The 13,645-nt window shown below is 42.9% G+C and overlaps 1 protein-coding gene across 5 annotated transcripts in view; it reads left to right on the forward strand.

Moving 5' to 3' along the window:
* LOC308091874 (CUGBP Elav-like family member 2) overlaps positions 1 to 13,645 on the forward strand; it is a 32,444-nt gene that overhangs the window by 13,934 nt on the left and 4,865 nt on the right. For 3 of the 5 annotated variants that reach the window (XR_013933748.1, XR_013933751.1, XM_080437615.1), the window contains exons 3-13: positions 471 to 553; positions 3,187 to 3,235; positions 4,306 to 4,326; positions 7,016 to 7,150; positions 8,175 to 8,254; positions 9,478 to 9,639; positions 9,727 to 9,793; positions 11,261 to 11,374; positions 12,177 to 12,296; positions 12,533 to 12,706; positions 12,909 to 13,052. Coding sequence is in view for 1 of the 5 variants with exons in the window: in XM_080437615.1 (XP_080293741.1) it covers positions 471 to 553; positions 3,187 to 3,235; positions 4,306 to 4,326; positions 7,016 to 7,150; positions 8,175 to 8,254; positions 9,478 to 9,639; positions 9,727 to 9,793; positions 11,261 to 11,374; positions 12,177 to 12,296; positions 12,533 to 12,706; positions 12,909 to 13,052 (1,149 nt within the window). In the remaining 4 variants the exon portion in view is untranslated. The remainder of the gene's footprint in view (positions 1 to 470; positions 554 to 3,186; positions 3,236 to 4,305; positions 4,327 to 7,015; positions 7,151 to 8,174; positions 8,255 to 9,477; positions 9,640 to 9,726; positions 9,794 to 11,260; positions 11,375 to 12,176; positions 12,297 to 12,532; positions 12,707 to 12,908; positions 13,053 to 13,645) is intronic. The other 2 variants (XR_013933749.1, XR_013933750.1) reach the window with 2 other exon arrangements.

Here is a 13,645-nt window from a genome sequence, read left to right on the forward strand (position 1 = left end):
GCGTGCTTGAGAGAGCGAGCGAGAGAGATTGGAGTATGGGGTGAATGAAAGGAAGAGAGACAGACATTTTATTATGTAATGGTAGCACCTCTCACTCTGGGGGTCGTGGGTCCTGTGCCCTGACTTGCCCGCACCATGCTGACCTGTCCAGCACGCCTCAGTAGTCCCATCGACAGCCATCTGAGCTTTTGGTCGCCACAGCCCCTCGCCCATCTCGCTATCTTCCCCTACGCTCGCTGCAGGCTTCCTGCATGTGCTACACACAACCATCCAACAGTTAGTGCTAAGAATATCGTGTCACATGCTCCTATCATGTGACACCAGCAACAGCAGCAACATGCTTTTAGCCATTTACATTCTCTCCTTTTCTTGAGCAGTGTAACTATTCATTTCTCCTTACAGTGAAGATGAGCAATTTTATTTCAATGTTTTTCCTTCTCCCCTGTTTGTCTCTGTTTCTTTGTCTGCAGGATGCTGTTTTGTAACGTTTTATACAAGAAAAGCTGCACTGGACGCCCAGAGTGGCCTGCACAACATAAAGACCTTAACTGGGGTGAGTAAGCACTGTATGAGCTGCTTGAGCCCCCCTCACATCCACTGCAGGCTCTCTGAGCTGTTTGCTGGCCAAAAATGAACTCTAGTTTCAGTGAGCTTTTTTTTTTGGAGATTAAAGCCCAGTCGACTGGAACAAGTGCAATTGCTTGTTAAACCTCTACAAATCTGTCCTGCCTGTTGCTGATTGAAAATTACTCTACTCCCAATCAATTCAATGAATACCATACAACCCCAGCTCTCAATTAAATCAATAGCCAAGTCTATTGGAAAAGGAGCCACTGTCAATGAGGTTAGGTACCAGCATGTAGTAACATGTTCAACCAGGTTGATAAATGAGTGTAGCAGGCTGCACATACAGAACTACTTCTCACTGGAGCAGCATCAATCAGCCAGGCATTTCAAATAAAGTCTAGCTTGATGCCCCCCCCCCCAGTCCCTAGTCATGCTGTTACTGGCATTGACTGCAGTTGAGTGGGTTCGGCCCGCACGTCAGTGGAAAAGCTCGTCTCTGTCGCTCCCTCTCACTCCTCGTTGGTGCTTCTCTCTCTTTCCCTCCCTCTCTCTCCTTGGCCAGTGATGCTCACCAGTACCCATACCGAGCAAGCCATCTGTCTTTTTCTCTTAGTCTTTGTCAAAAACATGGGGAAAAAAGGAAGGTGAAACAAAAGACCCAGCAACCCACATTTCATAACTGCTGTCTCCCAAGCCTCTTCACTTCATAGCACTTGGATACATTTCTCCTTTTGCTTTGTGTCACGTTTTGTCGCGGCAGGTGAGCACAGCTGATGTAAAAGCTGGTGTTGTAGATTCACTTCCACCTATGTAATCAGAGGATCTGGAGAAAGTGCCAGGGAGAATAAATCTTAAGGCTGGGAGACGTCGTGATTGTTCTGGCCATAGCTCAATTTGCCCCACCTCCTTCTGTCTGGTTGTGGGGTGGGTTTACATGGGGTGAAATAAAATTGTTATCCTTGTCTCCCTTATTATAAGATATAAACATTTATTGATCCCCGGGGGGGAATTCAGGTGTCATAGCAGTAAGAGTGAAACACAGGAATGGATAAGACCCAGGAGCCAATAATAAATAAAATGGCTACTCTTACGGTTCTGACACAAGAAATCTGCACTGGGTCATTGAATGAATGGATTAACATATGTAAAGTCCCTCAATAAATCTTAGGGTGTATATGACGAATACATGATGCCTAAATCAGTGAGTAATTTAGTATAACATCTATTTACATAGTTGATGCCTCATTGATGCCTCTATTCGCGGGGCAAAATCTACCTTGCTCCGAATAAACATTGTGTCGCTTTATCCTGCATAATATTCACGTTCTGTGTGCATGCACTCATGACACAAACAACAGTTCGAAAATATATTTTTTAGCATGAATTAATGATGCCCCCGGTGTGTATGTACACTGCCAACAGACTTCAACAGTGAGTATCTGGGTAATACTTTTAGAAGCAGGACGAAGGCAGCTTGTGGGTGAACGATTTCTGTTAAAGGGATCGCATGAAGATGAGGGATGTTGACAGGATTAGGTCTAATCGATAAATGCAGTCACAAGCCTACACTACAGAAAGAAGTGAAATTGGATACTAGAGGATTTAATTCACCAGCATCCACTAGTATACGGCCTCTGTCGAAGGTGGCTTAAATGAGCAGTGATAGTATGAGGAGAGAATAAACGAGAGGTTGAGGGGTGAGATGCTTGATTTGGAGGTGTGTGTCTAGGGGCGGTCGGAGGACGCGACAGAATACTTTAAGATAAAGGAGCTCTGCATCTGTGTTGGTATACTGTAAAATCCTGAATGTTAATTTATTAACACTCAGGATTTTACTGTGTAGTGTCTGGACTAGCCAGCGCTGACAGACGTGGTATTAACCCAGTGGTTCCCAACCAGTGTGCCGTGAGACAATTCCAGGTGTGCCTTGGGATTATGTGAAAACCACACATTCTTGCAATATCTACTATACAAAAAGTTATAAATAATGTTTTTATTTGCAGTATCAGTACTTTGTGCACACCCATTTCCCAATGCAGAGGGAAGTGAATTCTCTGACCTAAAAGAAGAAAGCATATGCATTCAATTTAAAATTTAATTTCACATATTTTCTGTGACGTGAATTTGTAGATTGGCTATTTTAGCTTATTTTTAAAAGGCTTAAAGGAGGAGTTCACCCAAAAAATTACTTATTTTCTATCAATTACACACCCCATGAAGCCTTGATTTCATGGATTTATTTATGTTTTTGTGGCATTCCTAAGACAATAATTTGATTACCGTGTGTATTTCCGGTAGGAGACACAGATAATCTACTTTGTGTCTCCTACCGGATACATTAGCCAGTAGGAGATGGGAATCAAATTATTAGCTTAGGAATGCCACAAAAACAAAAAATAATCCATGGATTCAAGGCTTCATAGGGTGTGCAATTGATAGAAAATAAGTAATTTGTTGGGTGAACTACTCCTTTAAGTGGTTAACCTTTGAGTTTGGCATTAGTAAATAAACATTTACAGAGTGATAAGGTTATAACACATGTTTCAGATTTTGCGCTGGTGTGCCTTGGGCACCGTTCGAAAACCACTGAATTAACCGTTCCTTTGCCTTGTCCACCAGATGCATCATCCCATCCAGATGAAACCTGCCGACAGCGAGAAAACAACTGGTGAGTGACATCATTGCAGATGGGGTGTAACAGCCAGTCAATGTGTGTGTCAGGGTGGAGGTAGGGGGGGGGGGGTATTGGGCTAATGTCCAACGTGAACTTCCTCAGCGAGATTAAACATTTCGCAGAAACGAAAGGGCGTCTTTTTCAAAGGGAGATAATCCTGTTGTGATGTCCCACTACTCGAAACGAGATATGTCGGCCCGAGCAACACTTAGGTCAGGGAATGTGCGGCAGTAAACAATTTCTGTATGGTGTAGAAGGATTAAGGGCTTTGCAAAGGCTGTTGGGGGAACAGAGGAGAGCAGGTACAGAGGATCTAACGGAGAGAGTAAGTGGATGATAAAGCAGTCATTTGTCATAGAGGGCTAGAGACTAAGGGGAAGGAAGTAGATGAAGACGAAAGGTGAGGAGGTAAATTGTAGGAGATGCCGAGGAGTATTTTTCAGTAACATTTCTCAAGTATGAGTGAAAGTATTTTATAATAGTGATGTGGTTTTTAGTTTTTCCATTTTAGCTTAAAGGTATACTGAGCAGGATTTCCCCCTTTTTTTTTAAATAGCATAAACCACAAGACAAACTCATCTTAAAATATGGATCTTGGGGGGGAAATATCAACTCAATTATGTGACATGGTTAAAAAAGGGATTAGAAAGAGACCACTTATAGGTGCTTTACATCATATTATAAGATCCTTAGCAATGCTGAGGATAATGAAGAATTGCTTCAAAACATTTATAATAAATGGAATAATGATCTTGGTACAGTACAGTAGATGCTAAACTCAAATGGAATGGATGTTTACAACGTACATATAAAATTACCACTAATGAAAATCTAAGACTAATCCAGGATAAACTCCTGACAAGAATGTACACTGGAGATAAGATGAATACATTTGATTCCATGTCCTCTGACAGATGTTTAAAATGTTGCACACAAAAGGACTCCCTCATACATGCCTTCTGGTATTGCTAGAAAGACTTTGGAGTATATTGAGTTTTCTTTTTACATATAAACTGTAAATGCACATTTGTTTACACCTATGATTTGTCTTTTTCAAAATATAGACGAAATGAGACATCCATCAGGTAGGCAAATTCTTTTTTTCATCTTGAGTATATAAAAAAAACTGTTATTGCAAAACTGGAAAAAATAAAGCACCTTCCCTTCAAAATTGGAAATCACTAATGAAATATTTGAGTATTGAGAGAACAATGGCGGAGGACAGTAATAAAGAAAAACAATTTAATGAACTGTGGAGATCAATTTATGAGGCACTGTAGGTGGAGTGGAGCTGCCGATTCACCCTGCACTTGAAACCCTAAGGAACCTAGTGTGTGTGTGTGTGTGTGTGTGTTTGTGTGTTTGTCTTTTCCCTCGTGTGTGTGTGTGTGTGTGTGTGTGTGTGTGTGTGTGTGTGGGTGGGCAGGAACACATGAGTGTGGAGGGGGGTGCACTTGTTATATGTTTGTGGTATAGGTAACCTGTGTGTGTGTGTAGGCAGGCATATGAGTGAGGGAGAGAGTCTAAGCACGAATGCGTATGCATGTATGAGGATGGTGTGAAGGAAAAAACGTAAGGTGGGTGGAGTCACAATGTCGCCGCTAAAATCTAAATGTGTAATGTTTTGAGAAACCAATCCCTTGTCCCTCCTTGATTTTAGTTTGATGACTGTCTATGGTTTTGAATTGTCAAGAAGCATGTTGTACCTTGTACTAATTCACTCAATATTTTTTTTTACACGCATTCCCTGCCATTGACGCAGATCTACGTCAATTTAACAATGATGTTTTTAGTGATTACGCTGGAGGGCGCTCTTCGCCAACCTATGAATGATGCCTTGACTGCGAGAGAACGATGAAATCGGAAATGACGTCATCCCCTTAACTCTTTAACTGCCAGAGTGTATACATAAAAAAAACTCACCCACTGCCAGAGATTTTTCCATTTTCTTACCTTTTCAAGTAGTCACAGAATATTTATCTCCAGTATGATCGATCCCCTGATGGTTGCTAATCACAGAGGGTTTCACTATGCTTCCGCTCCCCCCAAAAAAAATTCATCACGACCTCCCAGTCGCTTTTATACGCCTTTTGAAAATAACATGTCTCGGCCAAAAATACATGGTAAAAAATACAGCATTTTTAAGTAATAGTTAACCAGGAAGTGAATGGAGCAGTACATCTTCGGATTGCGTTATCTCTGGTTCTGTGTGGGGAAAAAAAATTCATAACTCGTTTGAGACCTTGCGTGGCCTATTGCTTTTCTAAAACGGTTACGAATAGGGCAACATGAAATCATAGATTAGATACGTCCCAATTAAATCAGACTAAACAACTTTTACAAGAAAGTAGTTCCCGGCTACCAGGAAAAGCAACTTCCTCCTGACAGAGACGTGTGCCTGTTTACTCAGCCAGTCAAGCCAGGCTGTGCGTTAGACTTCAACTTTTCCCAAACAATCACATAGAGAAACAAAACTTAACTGTTAGCTCAATATCATTGTATCCAAGATATTTGATAGAAATAAAAACGTTTTAGCCAGATTTTGCCACTACGCTTGTGAACTTCCTGTGCAAACTGCTAGCCTAGCTACTTAGCCTTCCAGCACAGATGGTTTGCGAGGGATGGGAAGCAAGTGTTTTCCTTACAAGCCCCGCCACGAAGCCCCTTAGTCGCTTGCTGTCCCACACGGGCGGTGCTTAGAAGCCCCGCATGGCTGGGGCTTGTAAGGAAAACATGTGCTCCCCTTCCATCTTTCAGCTAAAGATATGCTGGATCACTGTATTTAACAAATAACGCACCTGTGATTGATATAAGCTGATCTAAGGAGTGAATGGAAATCAGCCAATCGAAATCATGGAATGGGACTAGCCGTTTTAAAATGGTTGTTTGATAACCATCTAGCCAGTTTCAACGCCACTGTACCAAAGGGGAATGGGATCTAAACAGACAACATGACTGTCCCTTCCGGTAATGGGATCTAAACTGCCAAGAGGAAGGAAAGATGTAGCTTAAACGTAACTCATGGCGAGTTGTGTTTAAACTCGACTAATTGCAGATTGCTACTCAGTATATCTTTCATACTCACAAATAGCCATCATGTTGGACTCGATGAACTGGCTGAATGCACTCTTTCAAGAGGCTGCGTTTCATCCATGCCGATTGCGTATTCGTGGCCAGTTATCCACCCAATACCGGCATCAGTATAGAGCAACGAAGTCTGACACATCCTACCTAGTTCGCGGTTTTCCACCCCCGTTATGAATTCCCATAGACGTCTTTAATATCGCGTCAAATAAGAACTGTTCCAAAAATAAACAAATGACCCCGGCGGTTTGACTCTTATGGATATGAAGCATCAACTGACGGTGAGAAAACGATAACTTCCGCAGAATTAGTTACATTTTCGCCAGAAACAGACTGTATCAAATATAAGTGACTGACTATCATAAACGATACAGAACCTCCTCCCTGACAATATCGCAGAGACAGTTTGTTTATTTTTGGACCACAATTCTTATGAGACGATTCTAAGATGACCCAATGTTATTCTCCATAGAGAAATTACTTTACGAACCAGGGGCTGAACGAGTGACGTCAGGACTTCTGTACTCTATTAGTGCACTATGAGATTTGTACAACAAGCTGGCACTTCCTCAGCAGAACATGTGACATTGTGACGAGGGGTGACAATGTTTAGCCTCCTATAGTTGGCATGTTCATGCCAACTATAGGAGGCTGTGCACTATAATCCTGTCACTCATGCCTATTTTCCAGCGGTGGAAGACAGAAAACTCTTCATCGGAATGGTGTCGAAGAAATACGGCGAGAACGAGGTCCGAATGATGTTCGGATCTTTCGGACAGATCGAGGAGTGCCGAATCCTCCGGGGACCAGACGGACTGAGCAGAGGTACGTGCTCCCTTAAACGTTGCCGCTGTCCTCCGAACACCTGACCACCACCACCGCCATCTGCGTAGCGCACCAGTCGCACATATCAAGTATTATTAATAATACAGGGCCTGCCGTCATTCCCTTTTTATTTCTCACCCTGCTTCCTCCCCACCTATCCCCCATTTTCTATTCGAGTGCTATTCGCCTCGTCTGGAACCCACTTTACCATTCCACTCCCATAGTACACTGTGCTTTACCTCCAGCGGTACTCGGGCGAGGGCCGCGGCACTTGATGCCCGGAACAATGAGCCGTCACCTTGGCAACCCCTGGTTGCTGGTGTTCCGTGGGCTCAGCTGGCAGCTCCTCATTTTCTGCCCCCTCCATCACACTCCACAAAACCTGGAATTAGCCTGCTGCAGCATCCCATGAGCTAGCTAACTGTGCCGCATAAGACGCCATGATAGTGAGTGCTGCGAGCTCGTTTTGGATGTGCACAAAAAATGAAAAATAATAATCCTCCTCTGGAGACTGACTGTTACAGCATGCCTCAGGCCCGCCTCTATAATGAGCCCCTGTTCTGGTTAACGACCATGTGATAAAGCTGTAATTTGAAGTCGATCAGACACCCTATGACATTAATATGTTAAGTATCTATATACTTAATACCTAATCTATATATATATACGGTCATCTGAAGCCTTTCGTGTGAATTTATGTGTTTGTGTTACATGTGTACATAATCACATTCATTGTCTCATCGTGTCACCATATGTACAAAGCTCTCTCTTTCTGGGTGGTGTTTTTATCCGTCGATCACCGTTACTGTGCTCATGTGACTGTTGTTACTGTTATTCTTTGTCGTGTTCTTTCTTCATGTGCTAACCAGTGAGGGCGGTTTGTGTGCTTGGGAGTTGCCATTCTTTGTACAATGTGTTGTTTTTTGGGGTTCATAACGAGTTGTCCAAACCTTTTTGTCTTGTTTTTGTTTCTTCTTGTCCCTCCCTCCCTTCCCCTCTCCTATTGTTCCCCCCTCCCCTACAGGCTGTGCGTTTGTCACTTTTGCTACCAGGGCAATGGCACAGAATGCAATCAAAACCATGCATCACTCTCAGACTATGGAGGTACTGTACCCCTTAGCACCTACTTCTCACCCCCCCCCCCTCCCCCCTCCTCTTCCTCCTGAACATGCTGCTGCCCCCCTGTGTTGGAAAGACTCAACGCAGAAGACATTCATTCTCATAGAGCATGACTCATTTCCAAAGCCACTTGTTAATTATAAAAACAAAACTTGAAAAATTGCCCATCATAGCAGTGAATTCAGTGCTAACAAGACGGGGCAAGAATTGCCTTGATTTTCCTTATTTTGAGCTGTGTATTGATTTGGCGAACACACCTCTGGGCCTAGCCACCTCAGCCTCTCATATTAAATCCATGTTTAGGACCACGGGGAAAAGAGACCGCTCCCATTGAATATAGGTTAACAAAGACATTAGCCGAGACAGCAGCGACTGTCCTATTTGATTCCTCCTGAAACTAGGTCCGCGTCCTCGAGTTATTCGGTGGAGTCTTTCAGGAAGTGGAGCATGAGTAACTTGACTGCTAGCAGGTCAGAGGCTCCCCAGTGAAGCATTGGACCACGTCTAATTAGGAGCCCAACCAAACATAACATGAAGCTTCCCAGATTAAAAGGGGGCCCCAGCGGTGCTGGCACCTTTCCCGTCCCTATACCATTACTTCCCTGATGCCATGGGAGGTGCTAGTGTTGCAAAAGCCATTTTCCCTGTCAAGCCTGTCCCCTGTCTAGCACTCAACTCACAAGAGACTTTACACCGCATGTTCGTCCGTGAGTCCGTCTGATCAATATGTGGCTATCTGTTTGTGAGTTATGGTGCAATATGTTTTGTTGTTTTATTCCTTACAAATGTCTTTCTTTGTCTGCTGATTTGACATGTCTTTGTTTAATTGTCTATGTTTTAAGTCATGTCTCCATCTCCTGTCTGCTTGTGTGTGTGGACTGGATTCAGATCCTCCCAATGCGTAAAGTTCTGTAGCAATGTCTGCAGCATTGTCTCATGCTCCTTTTTTGGAATGTGATGTGGCTTGGCGATGCATGGCAGTTGTCCTGTATATGTTAGCTTGAATATGAATGCAATACAAACATTAAAACATGACCTAATCATAAGGCTTAGATGATCCCTCTATTTTTTTACAAAGAAACCCCCCTAAAATGAATGCATTCTTGTATTGCTAATAATGAGGGTAAAGCGGAATGCATTTCTATTTCTATTGAGCGGGCCTAACCTAAACTACTCTCCCATCCCTCCTTCCCTCATCCCTGCCACAGGGCTGCACCTCCCCCATGGTGGCGAAATTTGCAGACACACAGAGGGATAAGGAACAGAGGCGACTGCAGCAGCAGCTAGCACAGCAGATGCAGCAGCTCAACAGCGCCTCCACCTGGGGAAACCTGGCAGGCTTGGGGTCTCTCACTCCACAGTACCTGGCAGTAAGTGGAAGATGCTCACTCCCTCAAGTGCCTTTTTCTCTCCGATTCCTGAACATGATGTTAACTGTCTTTCTTGCCTTTTTACAGTTGCTCCAACAGGCTACATCCTCTAGCAGCCAGGCTGGTTTCGGTGGCATGCAGCAGAGGCTAGGAGGTGGGTCATTTTTATTTGGGTTCTTAAGATGTATTTTCATCTAACACACTTTTCCAAGGTAACAACCATGTGACTGGGTGTTCCACATACCCATAGTTCTACTGTTGCCAAATCACATCACTCTTTAATGAGATCATCAGTACTTCAATCAGTGTTGCTATTCTAGGGCTTTGTGGTCTCCTTAGGACAAATCACTCAATGCATCAACAAGACTTTATCACATTACTGACTTAGTGGAGCAGAAAGTGACGAGATCTGCTGTGACTTCAAAGGAAGAAATGTCAAGCTTATCGCAGCAGCCAAATCGTTGCTGTTTTAGTTTCTTTTTTTTTTATTCAAACTATTGTGAGCAGAGGATCTTTGGATTTAGCTAGCCTTGGATGAAGACTATCATAGATGTATTTTATTGAGTCTGACTTTTACTTTCGTATCTATGATAGTCTTGAGCTTTACCCCCCAATTGTCACTGGACATCCGTGTGGAAAGCCTGTACTTCTCCGTACATGTACCCAAAAAACATATAAAGTGCTGTAGCCCCGGATGTTAACTCGACATGAGGAACACGTGTGCACTGCATTAGCCCGTATTCTTCAATAGATGTGTGTTTTAATATTGTCTGTGTCGGATTCTGTCGGAAGTTCTCTATTCCTCAATGGGCGGTAGTGACGGGGCGCATCCGGTGAAAGCCGGTATTATACTGTACTTAATGTAAACCGGAAGTAAATGAGGGGGGGGGAAGGCACGTTCAGGCACAGACGGGACTAAAACTTATACAGTATCTATTGAAAAATATATAATTAAAATATATAATTAATACATACTAATACAGTGCACAAAGATTCCATAATTGCTTTTATCAAGGCAAAATGGATTTTTTGACTGTACACAGACAATGATAACAAGAAAAGTAAGAGTTTAGAGTAATAATTAAATAATGCTCATATTGTGGTTTAAATCAGAGTGCTGTGGGGATAACAGGGTTTCAGCAGTATATTTCTTCAATATTGCTTGTGTAACATTGATGTTAGGCAAATCGGTTTATGTTTATGCTGTGCAACTATTTGACGTGGGTACATAGTTTAGCAACTATAGTTTAGCAACGGGCACTGTTGAGCATGGTGAATTGAGGCAATTTACCCAAGCTTATACATAATGGAGTTTGAAATAAGTGCAGTCACACCAATTTAACTTGCTAATGGTTTTGTTCAACATTTTATCACTGCTTTAACCACTTACAGCCTTTTTTATACTTTTATATATTATACTATACTATGATCGTGTCCTGTGAAAATAGGCAATCTACAAGCTCAGTGTTGCATCACAATGTGTCGTGAGCTTTTATTGGATTTCCTCTGTTTTTGAAAGATCTTGAAAGTGGTTAACCAGTGTGAAACTACTGTTGACATGTGCTGGAATAAAGTTTGATCATAGATACTGTGGGCTGACCTCTCGTTCCTTCCCCCTCAGGTGTGAACACAATGCAGCTGCAGAACCTGGCCACGATAGCTGCTACCATGGCTGCAGCCCAGACCTCTGGTAACTCTATGTCTGCCCAAACCATGTCTGCTCTGACTAGTTCAGGTAATTTAAGTGTTTATTTGCAACATATGTAATTTGGCAGACGCTTTTACCCAAAGCACCTTGTAGATCTATGAGCGAGTACATTATTTTAAATCATTGGTGACCCACAGTGGAAAGCAGACCGTTTTAATCATTCATGCCTTTACTTTTATTGTCAACTGTGCCGGTGCTCATTCATTTCCAGTTGTTCCCTCACTTCTTCTGTGGTAACATTCTCCCTGTTATTTGGTTTGTGCTACCCACTTCATTTTTCACTTTCTTTTCTCTGCTTTGTGTCATAATAAGCATGTGCAAATAAACCAAATGAAGACCTAAATACTGCTCCCTCTGAACTGTTCAAAGCTGCATTTACCTCTCCCATTTTCATTACACTCAGCCCCGAACACACTCCAACCCTCCCTCTATCAGCCGCCTGCTGCCTAACGGCCCTTGGCCATCCCTCATTTATTTTATGGGAGTTAATCACCCTCATAAAGATTTTTTGACGAGAGATCCAATTCCCGTTTAGTCTGTGTAAATACACATTGGCTCCCTCTGTCTGAGTTCAGCATATTGGCTGCTGCGGTAATGACCCCTCTTCATTAAGAGACAGATTTCTCTCTGCCCCTGCCTGACTGCTGCTGTGTCATCCAGTCATCATAACCTTAAAGCCACATGAATACGTCGTAATACAACACGATGGTGTCGCTTGCTGAAAAGAACTGATCTTCAAGCTTGTTCATGGTAGAGCGCCAAATTTTGGAATACTACAGAGAGTTGGGAACATAGCCTGTGGTAACCTGTGCTGTGCTGTCCCCATCAGCTGGTACGATGTCCACCAGTTCTGCCATGAATACCCTTGCATCTCTGGGCAGCCTGCAGGGTCTCACTGGGACGTCTATGGGCCTCAACAACCTCAACAGTCTCACTGGCAGCGTCAGTGGTAAAGGATCTCCTCAGTAGCTGCTAGTGTAAAAAAGTAGCTTCTACCAAACATTGCTGTTAACAATACTAACTACTACAATGAAACATAACCCCCCTCTTGTTTAACAAAAGTATGCTTTGCATGGCATTTGACTATTGCTTAAATAGACGTTTTAAAATGTCTTGCTTGGTTACTATTGAAAATACTTGTGCTCTGGGTGTGTAATGGATCCATTTTCTTTTTTTATTTGGCAGGTTTTGGGGCCTCGAATGGGGGCCTAGGTTCGATGGCCAACGGTTCAGGAGCCAGCTCCATGGACGCCCTGACCCAGGCCTACTCAGGGATGCAGCAGTACACAGCCTCCGCCCTGCCCAACCTCTACAGTCAGACTCTGCTGCAGCAGGCTGCTGCTGGCAGCCAGAAGGAAGGTCAGCTGCTTTGTGTCTGCACATGCATACACACAAATCTTAAAACTTTAAATTTGTAGTGTTTATTTGTATTGTCTATCTCAAACACTTGTATGATTAACCTTTTGAAATTATATACATTTATTTGTGTACATAATGTGGTATTCATTTAACTAAATGATGTCTGAACTCATGTATCCATCTTTCCTGCTTATTATTGCAGGGCCAGAGGGGGCAAATCTGTTCATCTACCACCTCCCCCAGGAATTTGGGGACCAGGACGTCCTGCAGATGTTCATGCCTTTTGGAAATGTGGTCTCTGCCAAAGTCTTCATCGATAAACAGACCAATTTGAGCAAGTGCTTTGGTATGTAGATATTGACTTGGTGTATGGCTGAAATGAATCTGAACTGGTACTGTTGGTCTCTGCATTGCTCACAATAATAGTTTCCTCCTGCGTGTTATAGGCCTTGCAACCTGCCGGGCCGAATTTGTCTACCTGTAGGGCTTGCATGTGGGAAAAAATAAACATGCTAGATAGATAATGTTGGATAAGAGCATAAGAGCTTCTGTTAAGCTGATAATGTAGGCTACTTCAAAGTATTGCACATGAATTCATTGCAGTGTGTGCCAAACATAAGTACAAATGTGACACTGCTTAACCACTATCCCTATTCTGGGGCGAGTATTCAGTGAAACTAGCACATTTGCAAGCTCACAACACGCTGTGAGCTTGTATATTTGGTGACTTGGTGTAGAGGGAAATACTAGAGAATAGTATAGAGCCCTAGGGGACTTCCGTCAACTAAGTATAAACGGTTTAAGTGGTTAATTGGCACTCCCATTTTCCAATGGTATTTTCCAAATACCCTTTACTCCATAATAGAATTTCAAGATCAATATGTGCTTTTATTTGTACCAGCGCTTTAACTAGGTTTAAAAGGGCTCCCAGCAGCAGAG

Source organism: Gymnoscopelus braueri (assembly GCF_963280865.1).
Source record: "Gymnoscopelus braueri genome assembly, chromosome: 9".
Classification (NCBI taxonomy): Eukaryota; Metazoa; Chordata; class Actinopteri; order Myctophiformes; family Myctophidae; genus Gymnoscopelus; species Gymnoscopelus braueri.